Consider the following 20,182-nt stretch of genomic DNA (forward strand, 5'->3'; position numbering starts at 1 on the left):
AGTGTAGCAAAGCTAATGGTGGTGCTCCAGCATGGCCTCAACCAAATTCACCTGAGGTCAATTTTGAATTTCATCCCTCCAGGGTTCATCATCATTATCATCGTCGTTTAACATCCGCTTTCCATGCTAGCATGGGTTGGACGATTTGACTGAGGACTAGTGAAACCAGATGGCTACACCAGGCTCCAATCTGATTTGGCAGAGTTTCTACAGCTGGATGCTCTTCCTAACGCCAACCACTCAGAGAGTGTAGTGGGTGCTTTTTACGTGCCACCGGCACAAAGGCCAGTCAGGCGGGCGGTACTGGCAACGGTCACGCTCAAAATGGTGTATTTTATGTGCCACCTGCACAAGAGCCAGTCCAGGGGCACTGGCAACGATCTTGCTCGAAAGTCCTTACACATGCCGCAGGCACAAGTGCCAGAAAGGCGACGCTGGGCACAGGTGCCATCCCGATTTCGCTTTCACTTGCTCCAATAAGTCTTCGCAAGCTGAGTTTCGTGTCCAATGAGGGAGACGACGTTGGCAGGGGTCGATGTAATCAATTAGTCTTTCACTCCAAAATTTCAGCATACATTAATCACTAATTGTTCCAGATACACAAATGACAGGATGATCATGGTTGAAATGCTACAAGTAACAGCCTAACGTCCCTTAAATTATGCTCTACTATAGTCAACAATCTGATCATGGATGGAACAACTTTCATCATCAGTCTGCTGGATCAGGCCTGAGATAAGTTTTAACTGCAAAGATAACAGACCCCTGTAACCCTTATTTTCTTCTTTCTTTTTCAGACGACCCAATAAATCTACAAGACAGTTAACCCAGCTAAACACACTATGAAGATTTCACCAGTCTCTATCTTCATCCTTTTAGTTGCAGCTGGGTTGGCCTATTCAAGTGAGTTAAATCCTTCAATATATATTTATTAATGAGGGTAGAAATTGATATTAATCAATTAAAACCAGTGGTCTAGCATATTAAAATAATCCGAAGATTAAAATTATATTACATACAAAAATAAGAGGAATGACCAGCAAAAGTGGACTCCTATATGCTAGAAATAGATGCCGAATCATCTAACCACGTGCTCCCTTTCAGGTGGACGTCTTGTGTCTAGTTCTGGAAATTGCATTGCAAATCGACGGACTACGCTGACGATCCTGCAGATATTTACTTATGTAAATTTTAACAGGTGAAACCATGGTACGTAGGTTAATCGTATTTTATTTAGTATTTTTTCATTTGTCTTGCCCGTTTACAGTCTGTTGTGTCGCTGAATTTTTACTGAGAACATATATTTTTTTCGTGGTTAGATGATTCGGCATCTATTTCTAGCATATAGGAGTCCACTTTTGCTGGTCATTCCTCTTATTTTTGTATGTCCTTCAATATATATGTATATGGATGGATGGATGGATGTAGACATGTCATTTTTTTCAGTTTTACTTCTAGATTTCTTGCCAATAGAGAAAGAGCTAGTTTCTAACCTTGATCCAAAGCTCCTTCATTGGAATTTCAACATCAACAACAGGGCATTTTGTATGTATGTATGTAAGTATGTATGTATGTATGTCTCTTTTATTTTATAATTATTATAAATCTTCCACTGAGGAGGGAGCCAGTTTCCAACAAAGATACAAGGTTCCATCTTTGGGATGTATATATATATATATATATACATATACATATATGTGTGTATGTATGTATGCATGTATGTATGTCTCTTCTATTTTATAATTATTATAAATCTTCCACTGAGGAGGGAGCCAGTTTCCAACAAAGATACAAGGTTCCATCTTTGGGATGTATATATATATATATATATATATATATATATATACATATACACACATACATATATGTGTGTATGTATGTATGCATGTATGTATGTATGTGTGTATACACACACTCACACACACACACACACACTCCACACACACACACACACACACACTCCACACACACACACAATAGTCTTCTTTCAGTTTCTGTCTAATAAATCAACTCAAAAGTCCTTGATCATCTCAGGCCTATAGGAGAAGACATCAGTGCAAGTTGTCTAGCAGTGGGACTGACTGAACCTGACATGACATGTTCAGGAATCAAACACATAACTCCACAACCATAGTGATCCTCTCCTTTCTTTTTTTCTATAACAGGTACCCAGCCACCTGTGATGTTAATCGACCCACCTGCCCAGGTACTGTTTAAAGAGTCAGAGACTGTGGCACTTCCGTGCAAGGCCAGTGGTGAACCACAACCGACGTAAGTATTGTTGTTTGAATAGTAGTACAAGTAGTAGTGGTGTTAGTGTAGTCATGTGAGAATTGAAAACACTAAATGATATCACAATCATAAATAAGAAAACATGGGCACAAATGGGTTAAACCAAAATTATGTAGTTCAAACAAAATAGCGTATGGTAGGGGTGAGGAAACTTTTTAGTGCAGCGGGCAAAAATTTTCTAAAAGAAAAGTCCATGGGGAGGAATCACAGGTTTTAATACTTATATCTGTGTAAAATTTTGTATATATCTGTGTATAATTTGATATACATTAATAAAGATAAGTTTAACACATTAAATTGACACGTAACATCTTCATTAATGCCACCAGAGAATTTCGGACGTTTATATTACTTATGAGGTATTTTGTATTTAAAAGCTAGAGTGTAGTTGAATCTGAAGGGGGTGGTACAAACCTAGCAGTATGTGTTTTATAGTGAAAACAAAATTTCCATTCAAATGGCAATTACCGGACGATTTCTGACCATTTAAAATCGTAGAGGAAAAGCGACCTATGTCGCAAATAGGTATGTGAATATTCTCTTCTAGTCTAGGCACAAGGCCTGAAGTTTTGTGGGGAGGAGGCCAGTTGAGTAGATCAACCCCAGTATGCAACTGGTTCTTAATTTAGCAACCCTGAAAAGATGAAAGGCAAAGTCAACCTCTGCAGAATTTGAACTCAGAACGTAAAAACAGATGAAATACCGTTAAGCATGTCCACTGTGGAACGCTCAGCTCATCCAGTTGGTAACTGTCTACTAGATTATAGCTCTCTAGTAGACCCTTGAGGCAAGGATTCCCTTTCCTATCAGTTGAGCCCACACTATCGACCCGTGCATTGAGGATAGTGTTGAAGTCTCCTACCAAAACTAACGTTTTAGATGTCACTAGAAAGGGTTCCAGGTCCCGGTAAAAACCAGACTGCCTACACTCCTGAGGAGCATAGACAGCTACCAACCTGAAGGACTGCTTACTCACATGAGTCACATCTAGTACAACCAGCCTATCTTCTGGCTCCAGAAAGACAGTACTTACCTGTAAGTCCAAGTTCTTCCTGATAAGGATTGCCACTCAGAAGAGGCGAGAACGCTTGAGGTCCACTCATCTTGGACTTGGTTACAATAGCCATATCTATTCTATGTGAAACGAGGTCGTCCAGAAAGCAAGCCTGTTTCCATTTTGACCCCATTCCATGCACATTCAAACAACCTAACTTAATCATCGGAGAAAGAAAAAGAAAAACTTACGGTTGCGAGATGGGGGCATGGCAGTTTCTGTCTGCATGCCTCCTCCATGCTCCCCGTAGCTGCTGGGCTTTTTACTGGTGTGGGTAGGGGTGGCTGCCGGGATGATTATTAATGTGCCCACAATTACATCGTTCGTAAGATCTTTAATTAATTTGTCTCTCACATGTTCTTGGAGGAGTTTCTCCCTCCATTCTTCTTCTCCCACCTTTGCATAACGAAACTCTGTCTCAGTGTCTGTACTTTTAAAAAATTTTATACGTGGATGGGCTTTAATTAGCCTGACCACTTTTTCATGTTTTATATTAAACATCACTATTTTGTCTGTTTTTTTTTTAAACCATCTCTTCTGGTTTGTTTTGCTTTTTGCTTCATCTCCTCTGCCCCTCCTCCAAACACAGAGGAAGAAAAAAATACGACGATAAACATAACGAAAAGACCAAAGAAAAAGGAAATTAACTGGAAATGAAAAAGAACAACAGAAAGAAAAATTCAATGAAACTCAAAAGGCAGAGGAGATGAAGCAAAACGAACCAGAAGAGATGGAGTTTACAACAGTAACCAACAAAAGAAAGAAAACACATACCCCTGACTCCCCTCCCCAATCAAAAGAGAAAAATAGCAACTATGCAGACAAACCACAAAATTAAAAATCCCCAATTCCGCATCCCTGGCACGACTTATGTCGGGAAACAGTTTGCAATACCCCACCTCCCAACACTTAAAAGTTTTTAAAAAAAACAGACAAAATAGTGATGTTTAATATAAAAAATGAAAAAGTGGTCAGGCTAATCAAAGCCCATCCACGTATAAAATTTTTTAAATGTACAGACACTGAGATGGAGTTTCGTTATGCAAAGGTGGGAGAAGAAGAATGGAGGGAGAAACTCCTCCAAGAACATATGAGAGACAAAGATGTTACGAACAATCAGCCCGGCAGCCACCCCTACCCAGAGCCTGGTGGCAACACCGGTAAAAAGCCCAGCAGCTACGGGGAGCATGGAGGAGGCATGCAGACAGAAACTGCCATGCCCCCATCTCGCAACCGTAAGTTTTTCTTTTTCTTTCTCCGATGATTAAGTTAGGTTGTTTGAATGTGCATGGAATGGGGTCAAAATGGAAACAGGCTTGCTTTCTGGACGACCTCGTTTCACATAGAATAGATATGGCTATTGTAACCAAGTCCAAGATGAGTGGACCTCAAGTGTTCTCGCCTCTTCTGAGTGGCTACGAGAAATTTATTTCTCCTAGCCGAGGAGGAGGTGCAGGCGTGGCAGTCCTTATCAGGAAGAACTTGGACTTACAGGTAAGTACTGTCTTTCTGGAGCCAGAAGATAGGCTGGTCGTTCTGGATGTGACTCATGTGAGTAAGCAGTCCTTCAGGTTGATAGCTGTCTATGCTCCTCAGGAGTGTAGGTAGTCTGGTTTTTACCGGGACCTGGAACCCTTTCTAGTGACATCTAAAACGTTAGTTTTGGTAGGAGACTTCAACACTATCCTCAATGCACAGGTCGATAGTGTGGGCTCAACTGATAGGAAAGGGAATCCTTGCCTCAAGGGTCTACTAGAGAGCTATAATCTAGTAGACAGTTACCAACTGGATGAGCCGAGCGTTCCACAGTGGACGTGGAGTAACGACGACAGCTCATGCAGATTATACCTAGATAGGTTATTTGTTAAGGAAAGAGATAAGAATAGTGCTAGCTGTCCACAATTTTGTGAACTTAGATGAACAATGGAATCTGGCTCTGCATCTAGAGTGTTGGCAGCAAGAACGGTTTTGTACCATCACCTCAACGCCAAGCATGAAGGTTGCAGAGTCAGAGCTAAGCTACGTGCAGGGAAACGAGAAGGTATTAATGTTGCCGGATGGGCACGCCATGAAGAGAGTCAGAGAGGTAAAAAGTCCTCTATAAAGTCTTTAACAGACGAACAGGGACACAAGATCTATGGACAGGAGGAAATGCAGAAAGTCTTTCACCAGCATTTCACTCGGTTGTTCAGGGAGGGTGGGCCGCTTGAGCGTGGGGAGACCTTAAAGGACTTCCTAGCTGGTGGGCCGCAACTCTCGGCACGTGAGGCTGAATGCTGTGAAGGACCGATCACTCCTGCGGAAGTAAGAGAGGTGTTGGCCAAGTGCACCGGGAAAAAGTCGCCAGGGCTAGATGGTCTGCTCTATGACTTTTATTGTTGTATGCCAGACTTGTTCGGGGACATACTGGCAGGTGTCTATGCAAACTGGCAACAGAATGGGAGGATACCCAGATCTGTGAGCCAGGGAGTTGTGACGCTGGTCCAAAAAGACCCGAGCAAGTGGGATAGTATCTGTAATTATAGTGCAATTATATGCAATCCCAGGCAGGTTGATCTAGGATAATCTTCACCTTCTCCGCTACACCTTAGATAGGGTTGGGAAATTAGCCGGCAAAGGAGGGGCATTGGTCCATTTAGACCAAAGTAAAACATTCAATAGGGAAGACCACCTGTCACAATTTGCTTTAAAAAAGGAGCATTTCCATTCCGTTTATAAAGCGAATCACAGATGGAAATGCGATCCAAAAGGTTCTTCTCACTCAACTCATATGGTACCCAAACATCGTAGCGATTTGTGTACCGAAGCTTTACCAGGTGCTCATGAACAACGGATTTTGATAGGCTGAGGCTTTCTACCAATTCTCGGGGTGTGCAGTGTGGGTTATTCTCAATTAATGACTTGATTTGGTCATCATCTGTAGTGTATAGCCTGCTTGATCGCTCTTTATTAATAAGACTACAATCTCCAGCTCGGAACCTTGCGAACCACTTCCGTACAGTTCTTTCAGATAAAGAAACATCACCGTAAACTGCGCATATTTCTTTGGTTGCTTGTGAGGCATTTTTCCCTTTACGGAAAAAGAAAAGCATCAAGTGCTGAAAATGAACTTTCTTATCTTCCATTTTGAAGGGTTACAGAATTAACACAGGTTATAGGAACATAAACCTTCTTCCACGAAAAGATAGCTTAAACTGTGCTCTAAATGGAGGTGTAGTCAAATCCTATTTTATGGACTCAAATAAATAAGTCGAAAGGTAATCTACTATAAATCGGCACAAACTTTCCGGACAACCCAATAGAATACAAATAAGATGGAGAAAGTTCAGAGAGCTTACTACCTCTGTTGGCAGCAAAAGGACTTTCTTTCAGAGTGAAAGGTAGATTGTATGATGCTTGAGTAGGAGTAGCTATACTCCATGTTACATGGGTTCTGAATGCAGAGGACCTTGCATGATCCCAGCTTCATCAAGCAAGAGCATGGAGCAAGCAAATGAATAAGAATATTATTGACAGTGGCTTCAAAGCTTTGGCCAGCTAAGTTTTAGCTGGCTGATAAAAGAAAAATATTTATGAGCTGAAACTAATAAAACAATAAAACATAAAACAACAACATCATCCTCATCCTCATTCTTACTCCCTACTCTCTTTCTACCTTTTATCTCACAATACTGTTTCTAATCTATCTCTTCACACACTGTCTCTCCCTCTCTTTCTCACACACACACACATACACACATGCAGACCCCTATCCTCCCTTCCACTTCTCTCAACTTACACCCATTATCACTTCATTTATAAGTACATCCACCTACTCTCTATCCCCATTTCCATCTTCATCTTTTTCCCTCTCTCCTACAACCAGATACACGTGGAAAAAGAACAAAAAAGACTTCAACATGGCTGGCAGACATATCCTCACCGTACCACACGAGGGAACACTTGTGTTCAAGCAACCCAAAAGGAAACATGCTGGCACATATCAATGCTTTGCAAACAACTCTTATGGGGTGGCCATGTCAAGCATCGTTGAATTACGTCTTGCCTTCCTGCAGCCATACATGAAAGAGGCACCATATTCATATGATGTATCACCAGGGGCATCTCTCCTCTTCTCTTGTAACAAGCCAATCAGTTACCCTGAGGCCAATGTGACATGGGTATTGAAACACAATGATGGGTCATTCAAGGACTTTGACTTCACTGAGCGAATCCTAATGGACCACCAAGGTTAGTATTACCTTCTTACCAGCGCCACCACTACAAATACTGCTTTGTCTTCTTTGATGTATAGATATCAGTGTGTTGTTGTTTAGCTCTAGGTCAGTCCTGATCCTTAGACAGACATAGTCAAAGATGTTCCAGCAGTGACCATCCCATCTATTCAAACATAGTGTACCTAAGACTACATTACCTAATGTATAGTATAATAGTTGTTATTAGTGGCAATAGTTGTTGTTGCAGTTACTTAGCCCTAGATCAGCCCTGATGCAAAAGAGGCATGATCAAAGATGTTCCAGCCATCACTCTCCCATCTTTTATTAAGACACTATTTATCTTGGACTACATTATCTAATGTATAGTATAGTAGTTAGTGTTAGTGACCATTTGGACTTTTATTCAGACATAGCAAATCTGGAACTACATTATCTTATATAATTGATTCCCTGCTACTGCTTTCAATCAAAATATTAATGTAGAAGATTGAAACTTTTAAATTGAAACACCCCACTGACTAACAGGTAAGTTGGTTGTACATAGTTGCATTGGTAGAGTTACAACTATGACTTAAATAGTTCAGTGATTTGTGATTGCTAAGGACAGCTAACCCCTGCAGATGGTTTCTTCTCAACCAAGTTGCTGGCAATATTTTCATTCATTCTCAACTGCAACTGTTGTGTGTTGGCACTCCGTCGCTTACGACGTCGAGGGTTCCAGTTGATCCGATCAATGGAACAGCCTGCTCGTGAAATTAACGTGCAAGTGGCTGAGCACTCCACAGACACGTGTACCCTTAACATAGTTCTCGGGGATATTCAGCGTGACACAGTGTGACAAGGCTTACCCTTTGAATTACAGGCACAACAGAAACAGGAAGTAAGAGTGAGAGAAAGTTGTGGTGGAAGAGTACAGCAGGGTTCACCACCATCCCCTGCCGGAGCCTCGTGGAGCTTTAGGTGTTTTCGCTCAATAAACACTCACAACGTCTGGATTGGGAATCGAAACCGCGATCCTATGATCGCAAGTCTGCTGCCCTAACCACTGGGCCATTGCGCCTCCACGTTCAACTGCAACAGACACCTGAAATAATGAAATACAGTAGTTTCTCAAGTATCCATCAATAGTTCCATATTCCAGGAACATTATCAAATATAACAGGGACCTGAACAAGACCGGAGTGCATAGTGGTGAAGATGTTGTGGATAAAACAGCCAAGATGAAGACACCAATATTAAAATATTAATGTAAAATAATAATTCCACACTCAGAAATATACACAAAATTCTCTCCACACCTATTCTCCTAATTCTTTTTCAGCCAACCTTGTCTTTGCTAATGTACTCGAAGAAGACTCCAACAAAAACACTGCCTATGTTTGCATTGCTTCCAATATGTTTGCACGAGCAACCACAGTGGGTAAAACCGTTTATCTGAGGACCTCACCAGGTGAGTTTTTTTTCATTTCCAAATGAAGACATATTGAGTGGTATTAAAGTGGTTTATAGACAAGATTTAATGTTTTAAACATTTCAGGACATTTATAACGAAATACACTGTCCTCAATGTGTTTTAATTAATTTTTGAAATAATAAAATAATCAAGAATTGTACATAATTAGTTCCTAAAATTATCTTAGAATCTAATGCCTATGTGCACTTTAGTAAGCGAAATGAGAGACCGATATACATGAATACAGCTGCATAATATATATACAGGGTGCAGACAATATTTGAGGATATGTGTATTTTTAGTCAGTATTTTATTCAACTAAGTTTTATTGAACTTTTTCAGAAAATAACAATGACATGCCCTATGCTAACTAATGAAATGAAAAGGCATGCTCAAGCTAGTCTTGCAGAATAGTATAACTACAATTATATCTACCTACACCCCACAAGCGGGCCTACCAAATGAACAGAAGGACCACTTTTATGAGGCTAATGAGGTGCAGATGTGGCTGTGTAGTAAGAAGTTTGCTTCCCAACCACATGGTTCCAAGTTCAGTCCCACTGCATGGCACCTTGGGCAAGTATCTTCTACTATGGCTTCGGGCCAAATAAAGTCTTGTGAGTGAATTTGGTAGATGAACACTGAAAGAAGCCCATTGCATATATATTTGTATATGTATATATCTGTGTGTGTATGTCTTTCTGTCTGTGTTTGTCCTCCACTACCACTTGAGAACCGGTGTTGGAGTGTTTATGCTCCCATAACTTGGATTGATTTGTTTTAGTAAAACCTTCCAAGGTGATGACCCAGCATGGCTACAGTCTAATGACTGAAACAAGTATAAGATAAAAGATATATATATATATATATATGGTGTGGTGAATAAAGTGTCATCTAATTTAAGCAAAAATGAAAATAACACTGACACCCCATTTTACCAAAATTACATAGAAATATCTTGAAATACTGAAGAGTAGATTTATTCAGTAAAATCGCTTTGGCTTCAACCATGGCCTCCAGACGACTTTGGAATCTTCTGTAACTCTTCTGAACAGTCTCCTTGTTTACGTTGGTAAATGCTGCCATAATCTTTGCCTTCAGTTCTTCTTTGGTGTTACAAGGAGTTTTGTTGGTCTCTCGCTCAACTGCTCCCCACATATACTACTCAAGGGAGCTGCTGTCTGGAGAGTTAGGTGGCCATATGTTAGGGGTGATGTGGACGCAGAAATTGTCTGACAGCCATGACTGAGTTCTCCTGCTTGTGTGGCATGGTGAAGAGTCCTGTTGCTAGACATAGGATCTTCCAGCAGCCACCCTCTTAACCCAGGGCTGTAGTACCTCCTCCAGGCATTTGATGTAGACCTCTGTGTTGAGTCTGAGGCCATGCGGGAAGATGAATGAAGGCATAACGTTACCATCACTAGTGATCACTCCAAACACAATAATGATGAATGACTGTTCGATTTTTATCACTCTCTGTACACATTTTGGGACATGGCATTCCTGGCAGAAATTTTTCTCATCTGAGAAAAACCAAAGCATATTCAGTTGGAGGGTCATATCATGGTCTTTCCTCTTGTTCTTGATGGCTTGGGATAAAAATTGGCCCTTTCTCATCCTGTATAAGAAATACTGAATGCCTTCATGCACTACCTGTCTGATAAGAAACTCAGACATTCCCATGTCTGTTTGACTTGGTGGGATCTGTTTGACTTGGTGGGATTGTTGTCAATCATGGCCTGGATCTTAACTACAAATTCATAAGTTCTTTTCTTATCAGAATGAGTTTTCCAAGCTGCCGTACCTTCTTAATCACCATTAGACTCATCCAACCCTTTCTGAATCCGCTGCACTGTTCTCAAATTGACACACAAACACTCTGAAATGTTCCTATTGGAGCTTCTGATATGAATGCTTAGCAGTACAGCATGCCAAATTTCTAGTTGTGTGAATTGCATCATGGTGCACTTTTTCTCACAGACAGTGCCCAACTGACCCTACTATACTGTGTAGTCAACAAAATCAAAAACAAACAATGCAATTTTCAGGAAATCAAAAATATAAAATGGAGACAATTTACCCATCGTTCCTAGTATATTGAGTTGTAACAACAGGTTATTAGTATCACAATGTCTAAATGAAATATTTCCATATATCTTTTGTCTACTTTCAGAGGAGACTAAAGACTACCAGATTCATATCCTCAGTGCTACCCCTTATGAGACGGTCTTTCTGAAGGGAGAAGCTGCAATCATTGAAAATGTGGAGCCAGGAACTACGATTTTCACGGATATGTGGCCCATTCTGGTCACGGATAAAACGTAGACTGAAATATAAAAGTGGATCATGTGGTAACATGAAATGGTCACATATTGATGAGCTAATGTACTGTGATTATTACGATATGAAGTGTGGGAATTCGTGGGAGAACTTTCAGACATTTATCAAGCACATAGCCGAAATATATCCACAGTGATTTCAGAAAAGTAAAGGTTACAGTTTTTTTTTCTTTTTGCGTTTAGCTGTTATTTCTAGCATATCAAGTTTCCCTCAGTGTCTAATCCCAATGTGCACCTTTTTTAAAATTCATTTACGTTGTTTAGAAAATAAAAATTATTTTGTTCACAAAATTTAATTAAAAGAAAAAAAATGTTATGAAGTTAACAAAAACAGATAGTGTGTTATTTTTATTCCTTCTACCTATCTACGTTGTTTAGAAAAGAAAAAAGTAATTTAAAAAAAATTATTTACTTTGTTTAAAAGAAATTATTTACTAATTTGCATGCGCACACATGTATTCATTTGCACGCGTGCCCGCGCGCACTTTTCGTAGGATCGACCACTCACGACTAGCTAGCGCGTTCGGGTCCGCTCTGCTTGAGTAGTACCATTAACCACCCCCGCTCGTGCGTATAATTGAAAGGATTGCGAACTTTATTATTATTTTTAAAGGCAGAATCGTTAGCAAGCCGGGCAAAGTGCTTAACTGTATTCAGTCCGTCTTTACGTTCTGAGTTCAAATTCCGCCGATGTCGACTGTTCCTTTCAACCTATAAGGGGCGATGAATTAAAACGCTACGGGGTCAACGTAATCGACTAGTCCCCTTCCTCAAAAAATATGTATATATATATATATATATATATATATATATATATATATGTTTGTGTGTCTGTGTTTGTCCCCACCTCCCAACATCGCTTGACAACCGATGCTGGTGTATTTACGTCAACGTAAATTAGCGGTTTCGGCAAAAGAGACCGATAGAATAAGTACCAGGCTTACAAAGAATAAGTCCTGGGGTCGATTTGACCGACTGAAAAAGGCGGTGCTTTAGCAAGGCCACAGTCAAATGACTGAAACAAGTAAAAGAGTAATTTTAACGAGTTCCTACCGCCATCTTCGCCGCCATTACTATGACAAACCAACAACAAACACGAGCGCCACCTATCTGTAACGTCTCTATTTTCACCATGACGAGTTACTTCCCTTTGTTTCTCGCCGATCAGAATCTTTAATCTCGGCGGACAAATGCATTTTAGCTTCTAAGATCCCTTTGGGACCGATTATTAATTAAAAGACGAACATTGAGGGGTTAATATAATTAACCACCCCCCGCTCGTGCGTATAATTGAAAGGATTACGGACTTTATTATTATTTTTGAAGGCAGAATCGTTAGCACGCCGGGCGAAATGCTTAACGGTGTTCAGTCCGTCTTTACGTTCTGAGTTCAAATTAGGCCGATGTCGACTGTTCCTTTCAACCTATAAGGGGCGATGAATTAAAACGCTACGAGGTCAACATAATCGACTAGTCCCCTCCCTCAAAATATATGTATATATATATATGTTTGTGTCTCTGTGTTTGTCCCCCCACCATCGCTTGACAACCGATGCTGGTGTGTTTACGTTCCCGTAACTTAGTGGTTTCGGCAAAAGAGACCGATAAAATAAGTATTAGGCTTCTAAAGAATAAGTCCTGGGGTCGATTTGCTCGACTATAAAGGCGGTGCTCCAGCATGGCCGCAGTCAAACGAAAGTAAAGAGAACTGGCGAAATGTTTGGCAGCCGTTCGTTTGTCTTTATGTTTCGAGTTCAATTTCCACAGAGGTCGATTTTGCCTCTCGTTCTTTCGGGGGTCGATAAAATAGGTGCCAGTTAACCACTGGAGTCCATGTAATCAACTAGTCCAACATTTTAGGGGTTCTACCTCCACAAGCCACATTCCTAGCGCTTTAGGGGTTCTACCCGTTATGTTTCCCTCGGGTGACTCGTAGAGATAACACAACGAGTTATACAATTTAATTATTACATTTATTGTTCAATTACATACAAAGAACGCACTCACCCAATGTTCGTTATGAATAAACAAAAGTCATGTCCGCCATATATATATCAATGACATTTTACTACGACAGTCCCACAAGACAACAACAATGAAACAATGAACTCAGACGAACCACATGACACACGGAACGTCAGACGAATTACATATCTAACAGTCCATATAACACCTCCCCACTGAAATTGATGCTACACAAGAAGTATCAACAGCAAAGTCTCTCTTGGGTTTTACGGGTTCTCTTGGACCGTCTTGGGTTGTCTGGTCCATACTCTGGAACGGGTAACATGGTCTTGGGTCTGGTTTGTCTTTGTGTTAGTGGCACAGTTTCCGAGATCTCCATCGGGTGATCTGTTGCAAATTCAAATACAGTGTTTTCTGCATCACCAGGTTCATTGTCTTCCTCAGTTGTGTACCGCGGTCGCAGCTGTTCCCAGTGTCGTCTCCACATCGGGCCATGAGGTATGACCTTCACGTTAAAGCAGCGAGTACCCAATGACTTCTTAATGATTGCTGGTACCCATCGGGGATCTTTGTCTCGGCGAGGTCCATAGTAGAGTGCATACACAGGATCTCCGGCCTTGTACTGCCTGGTAACTTTAGCGACATCAGCCGAGCTTGGAGTCACCTGAGACTTATGTGCTTCCTTAGACTGTTTGCCTTGAGCAATGTGTGTTGGCGATGGCAGCAGAGAATCAATCCTTGTTCGTATCTGCCGGTTATTCAAAAGTTCACTTGGAAAGAATCCACAGGATGTTGGTGTTCTCCGGTACTGCATCAAGAATTCTTGAAGTGCTCGTGTTGGCGGAAGAGAAGACTTCCTCAGAGCTTGTTTGAAGGTCTGCACCAAACGTTCCGCTGCTCCGTTGGTAGCTGGGTGGTAAGGTGCCCCTGTCAGGTGTGTGATCCCGCGTTCTTTGCACCAGCTCTGGAACTCCTCAGACGTAAAAGTTGGTGCATTATCGGTGACCAGTGTGTGAGGAAATCCGAAGTGCGCAAAGTCTTCCTCAAGCAGATTCAAAGTGGCTTTGGAGGACGTGGAGGAAGTAGGATGAATGCATGGGTACTTGGAATAAGCATCTGTGATCACCAGCCAATCTCTACCCATAAAATTTATTGCATGGTCCAGATGTAAGCTTTTCTGGTAACATCCATGGGTGAACTGGAGGCTTAGATGGCTGCCTTTGATGTTCGTTACATGAATCACATCGTCGACTGGCTATCTCTATAGCAGCATCGATACCAGGCCAATAAACAGCAGTTCTTGCTAGTTGTTTCATGCGTTCCATGCCAAAATGTCCAAGATGCAGAAGATTGAGGATCTTTGGCTGCAAGCTATGTGGAATCACAACTCTAGATCCATGTATAAGGCATCTATGACAGATACTAAGTGAGTTTGATAACTTACGGAACTTGTTGACTTCGTCATTGATCTCCATGTTCTTTGGTGGCCAGCCTTCACGGACGTAGCGCATCACTGTAGATATCACTGGATCTTTCCCTGACTCTTGACGGAGGACGTTAGCATCCACAGGTTGGACTTGAATACTAAGAGCTTTGATGGCACACACCATGTCTATGTCTTCACCATTTTCCTTTCTGTCAAAGTCGTTGTCATCACCGAATGGCAAGCGACTGAGGGCATCAGCATTGCCATGATCTGCTGATTTCCGATATTCAATGGTGTAGTCAAACTGGTTCAGCCACAAGGCCCATCGTGCTAGTCTGTTAGCAGCGAGAAGTGGCGTCCCTTTCCTCGGACTGAATAGTGATGTCAGTGGCTTGTGGTCAGTCACGAGTACGAATTTACGACCGTACAAATATTGGTAAAACTTCTGCAAGCCAAATATGATAGCTAGGGCTTCCTTTTGAATTTGACTGTAGTTACGCTGTGCAGAAGTGAGAGTCTTGGACATATTGGATATTGGGCGCTCGCTTCCATCAGGATAGCGGTGAAACAGGACTGCTCCAATACCAACGTTTGATGCGTCGCAAGCCAGTCCCAAAGTTTTGTTTGGATCGAAGTGTATCAGAACTTGACTTGATGAAAGTACATTTTTCAAGTGATCAAAAACTGACTGTTCCTCATCTCCCCACTTCCAAATAGTTGACTTTTTCGTAAGGCAATAGAGTGGCTCTGCTATACTGGCTAGGTTTGGGATAAACTTTCCATAAAACTGAACTGAACCTAGGAAAGATTTCAAGCTTGATTCGTTCGTTGGAGATGGCATCTTTAAGACTGCTTCGACTTTGGATCCCTTAGTGATCCCTTCAGCCGACAAAATGTGTCCAAGGTATTCTACACTGGGTAGTGCAAACTGGCACTTTTCACGGCGACATCTGAGTCCATTGTCGCTTAGACGTGTGAGCAGACACTTTAGGTTGTTTAAGTGACTGTTTGCATCTTTCCCACTGACGAGCATGTCATCCTGGAAGACGGCCACTCCAGGTAGATCATGGGTCAGGTTTTCCATGATCTCCTGAAAGTAACCAGGTGCTGACTTAATTCCGAAAGGGAGTCGTTGTTGCAGGAGTACTCCACGGTGAGTGCTGAGTGCGAGTCTGCGTTGACTTTCTGGAGCCAGCTTGATCTGATTATAGGCATCAGCAAGGTCTATCTTTGTATATCCGAATCCACCTCCGAGTTTCTGCATCAGTTCAGCAGGGAGTGGCATTGGATGACGGTGATCAGCAAGTTGGTCATTAATTCCCACAGAGTAGTCACCACAAATCCGTAGTTTGGGCTTCAGGTTGCTTGAAGCGTGTGCTTTACGAATCGGTACCACTGGCGTTCCGTATTCATTGAATTGAACAGGCTTCCAGATTCCCTTGGCGATGCCTTCTTCGTAACCTTTGGCCAGGTCATCACGAAGAGCAAATGGGACCGGACGTGCCTTGTGAAAGACTGGTGTTGCGTCCGATTTGAACTTCACTTCCAGTTCAAAGTTCTTGAGACATCCCAATTCTTGCTTGAAAAGATCTGGAAATTCATCACACATGTTGTTACAATCTTGCTGCAGGGAAACATAGGGCTCGCTTGAGGTCTTTGGATACATCCCTTCTGCACCTTCCCTCTTAGCTTGGCTGTCTATGCTTTTCAAACCTAGAGCAGTGTCTACGGAAATTCCCAGAGTCTGGATAGCATTCCGACCCAGCAAATTAAGATCAGAGATCTTGGTGACTATGTAAGGTATAAGATCCTGCTTACCAGTTGTTGGATCCTTGGTTTGGCCCATGAAAGTTCCTAGAACAGGCAGGTTGTGCTTGCTGGCAGATTCATAGCGATGCTTGACATCTTGCAGCTTTGGTCTTCCAAGTTGTTTCCAGACTGACAAGGAAACAAAATTGCCTGTAGTAGCAGTGTCCAATTCCATTGTGAACAGTCTGTTCTGGATTGTTACTGGCACAATTAAACTGTGAGTGTCTCGGGAAACTTCACCTAGGATCGCCTTGACTAGCTCAGCTTTTGTGATTCTTTTCACGGGAGTTTGTGAATGGCCATTGCGTTGCTGATGTTGTTTTTTCCTACACACCGCTTGCAAATAACCCTTTTTATCACAAAAATGACATTTGGTTTCCCTGAAAGGACAGTCTGTTGCTTTGTGGGCCTTTCCACATCGGTAGCATTTCTCCTGGTTTGTGGAATAAGACTGCTGATGTTTCTTTTGAGGACTCTTATTCCTGTTCTGCTGGACCTTGTACACCTGCTTGGTTTTGGAACCGTATACAGTTTCTTTTGCAACCTTTGCTGCGTCTTCAGTCTCAATGGCAACCTGGACAGCACGGGCAAAATCTAGTTCTGAGTCTTTTATCTTAAAAAGCGCCTTCAGAACCGCTTCATTGTTAACCGAACATATGAATCTCTGTCTCAGAGCTTCATCCTGTGGGTTGGTGATCGCTGGAAAATCACAGGTAGCTGCATCCTGGCGTATACGTGCTGCCAGCTCCTGGAGAGTTTCGCCTGGCTTCCGCTGCATATCACTCCAAAACTTGAAACGCTCTCTCACAATGAAAAGTTTAGGGTCGAACTGTTCCTTCATGAAGTCAACGATTTCGTCCATTATCAAGTTGTTGATATCTTTAGGCGGATTTTGTTGGGTAGCCAGATTAGCAAGTTGTTTGTAAACAGTAGCAGTCTGATTGGTCAGGAACACTTGTGCCATGCGTTTTTCAGGTACAGCATTAGCAGCCACAAACGTACGGAATCTTGACCAGTAATCATGCCATAGTTCTGTCGCTGAATCAAATGCAGTAAATGGTGGAATCGACACTGTTGTTGAAGCAGCTGAAAAATAGCCAATAGAATCGCCTTCAACTTGTCGAGCACCAAACAGTTTTAACAGAGCGTCCATATCTCTCTGATGTTGTTGCATTTGCTTGTCCATTTGTTCCCTAAACAATTTAATAAGTTCTACTGTCTGTTTTTCAGCCATTGTTATTACGATGAATAATTTTACGGTAAAGTAAGCATGTATCCTATCGGTCCTATCGGCGACGCCAATAAACTCTGTTATGTTTCCCTCGGACTGACTCGCAGAGATAACATAACGAGTTATACAATTTAATTATTACATTTATTGTTCAATTACATACAAAGAACGCACTCACCCAATGTTCGTTATGAATAAACAAAAGTCATGTCCGCCATATATATATCAATGACATTTTACTACGACAGTCCCACAAGACAACAACAATGAACTCAGACGAACCAGATGACAGTCCATATAACAGCTTTACTAAGTTCCCATGTTATCTTTGCAGGGTGACCGCAGAATACTGCCAGAGGTGGGACTGGCCACAGCGGGCCGAGTTCAGTGTGGGGAAAAAAACATCAAATGGGATCCACTGTTGGACCCCCGGAAAGTATTGTTTCCGCCACTGCACATAAAACTGGGTCTTATGAAACAGTTTTTTTCGTCTCTAGATCACGAGTTTGCAGCCCTCAGATATCTTGAAGACTTTTCCCAAAGCTGTCCGATGCAAAAGTGAAAGCCGGTGTCTTCGTCGGACCACAAATAAAGAAGATCTTAGATCGCAAGGAATTCCCCAAGAAGCTCACTGAAACGGAGGAATCAGCGTGGAACAGCTTTGTTACAGTGATTTGAGCGTTCCCGGGAAATTACAAAGCTGTAAACTATGTAGAGCTTGTTGAGATGCTTGTGAAAAACTACGCAAAATGGGTTGCAGGATATCCCTCAACGTCCATATCTTTGACCCTCATCGTGATAAATTTAAGAACATGGGAGCGTATTTGGAGGAGCAAGGCGAGCGATTCCACCGAGATATAATGGACTTTGAACGCCGTTACCAAGGAAAATATGATGGGAGACTATATTTGGTTGCTTATTCGTGGAAAATAATTTACAGTATAAGCGTAAATCGAAAAAAACCACTCGCTTCTAAATATTTTATGGTATCTTTTCTGCAATCCTAGAATAGATAAATGCCACTTTTGAATTACATGTTGTTTTGATCCTACTTTGAATGAATGGGAATGTTCACATTTGTCGCTTTTCCCAATGGTATTAGTTAAATTTTTAAAAATATATTTATCCTGGCCACAAAAACAAAGTTTCAAGTAAATAATAGCCATTATTCATACTTTCTAGACCAAATAAAATAGGAAATAGCATTTGTTTCCGAAAGACAAAAATTGTGTCACATAATGTAATAGATATAGATGCAAATCTATCTACTTACTTGTCTCCTTCTAAAATCAGGCATAACTTGGCGATCAGTCGACTTACAACACCATTCTGCGTCTTGGTAGAGTCTGTTTGTTAACTTGACAACAAGGTCAAAGTGAACTCTGATTGGCTGTATGCAAATGAGTTCATTGCTGGCCGCACCTCTTCTGCTGAGAGTAAGAAAGATAAAATAGAAGTGTAGGCAGAAGTATAAATGAATGAATAAATAAATAAAATCTAGGTGAAGTAACTCTAATAAAGTTAACTTAATTATCTCCCCTAATTATACACTGAGTTATCTCCCTCAGAATTAAATCCATATATTTTAACCGTTATTTTGACTTCAGCGCATTAGACGAATTGCTGGGCCGCATTGCTTTCCGTTCTTTTACTTGTTTTAGTCATTAGTGTGTGTATGTGTCTGTGTCTGTGTAATATTTGATGCGTAAAGCTGAAGTTGTGTGTCTGTGTGAAGCCTTTTAAAAAGTTTATAGAAATCCACATTTTCCACTTTTTCGTAAAAATATTTACATCAATGGAATTTTCTCGATCTGAGCTTTCCAGTGCAGTAATTAGATTTTTTAAATTCCGTTTACTTTGTGTGATTTAAGGGAGATTTGGCTGTTGTTTCTAGCAACTTTTATATTTCATCCCTGCTACCTGGAACGCCATTCTTACACACGCGCTCAACATAAAAATATAGAGAGTAAAAGTAAAAGAGGGAGAGGGAGAGAGAGAAAGTGATACATACAAACTCATAGATTAAACTTTCTTCTCAGTATTCTTTACCTATTTTTCATAACATTGATACGTAAAAACACACACAACCACACATACATGACCTGTGACAACAACATCATAAGGGTTTTTTCATTGTAAGGCTTTCTTTTTTAGTTGATTTTCACCTAGCAAGACTTATCGTAGATGGCGTAATAAATCACACCCGGACAAGGTCGGGTTATACTGTTAGTATTTGATGCGTAAACAACAGTCGTCATCCGACCACCAAAGTTAGTACTCAGATGGATGATCACTTGGGAAACCTAAGTGATTGGGAAAAATGATGCGCTAGATCGGAACAAGTGGGGGAGGTGCTGTTAGGACTGGTTGCAATGAAGGAGAAGAAAATATTCAGC

At 41.3% G+C, this 20,182-nt stretch overlaps 1 protein-coding gene and 1 long non-coding RNA gene across 4 annotated transcripts in view; one reads left to right on the top strand and one right to left on the bottom strand.

Moving 5' to 3' along the window:
* The window catches only part of LOC149130349 (uncharacterized), a 42,859-nt gene extending 23,505 nt beyond the window's left edge, over nucleotides 1-19,354 (bottom strand). Inside the window, exon 1 of the long non-coding RNA XR_016238976.1 lies at nucleotides 19,060-19,354. This is a non-coding gene — a long non-coding RNA (uncharacterized LOC149130349). The remainder of the gene's footprint in view (nucleotides 1-19,059) is intronic.
* LOC128251209 (neuroglian-like) overlaps nucleotides 1-20,182 on the top strand; it is a 49,236-nt gene that overhangs the window by 2,815 nt on the left and 26,239 nt on the right. For 2 of the 3 annotated variants that reach the window (XM_089345435.1, XM_089345436.1), the window contains exons 2-6: nucleotides 798-903; nucleotides 2,166-2,271; nucleotides 7,212-7,576; nucleotides 8,885-9,013; nucleotides 11,190-11,677. In XM_089345435.1, the coding sequence (XP_089201561.1) occupies nucleotides 843-903; nucleotides 2,166-2,271; nucleotides 7,212-7,576; nucleotides 8,885-9,013; nucleotides 11,190-11,341 (813 nt within the window). In that variant the 5' untranslated portion in view covers nucleotides 798-842 and the 3' untranslated portion in view covers nucleotides 11,342-11,677. Of the gene's footprint in view, nucleotides 1-797; nucleotides 904-2,165; nucleotides 2,272-7,211; nucleotides 7,577-8,884; nucleotides 9,014-11,189; nucleotides 11,678-20,182 lie in introns of those variants that run through there. The other variant, XM_089345437.1, reaches the window with a different exon arrangement.

The sequence above is a fragment of the Octopus bimaculoides genome, chromosome 29 (assembly GCF_046866305.1).
Source record: "Octopus bimaculoides isolate indiv1 chromosome 29, ASM4686630v1, whole genome shotgun sequence".
In the NCBI taxonomy this organism is placed as follows: Eukaryota; Metazoa; Mollusca; class Cephalopoda; order Octopoda; family Octopodidae; genus Octopus; species Octopus bimaculoides.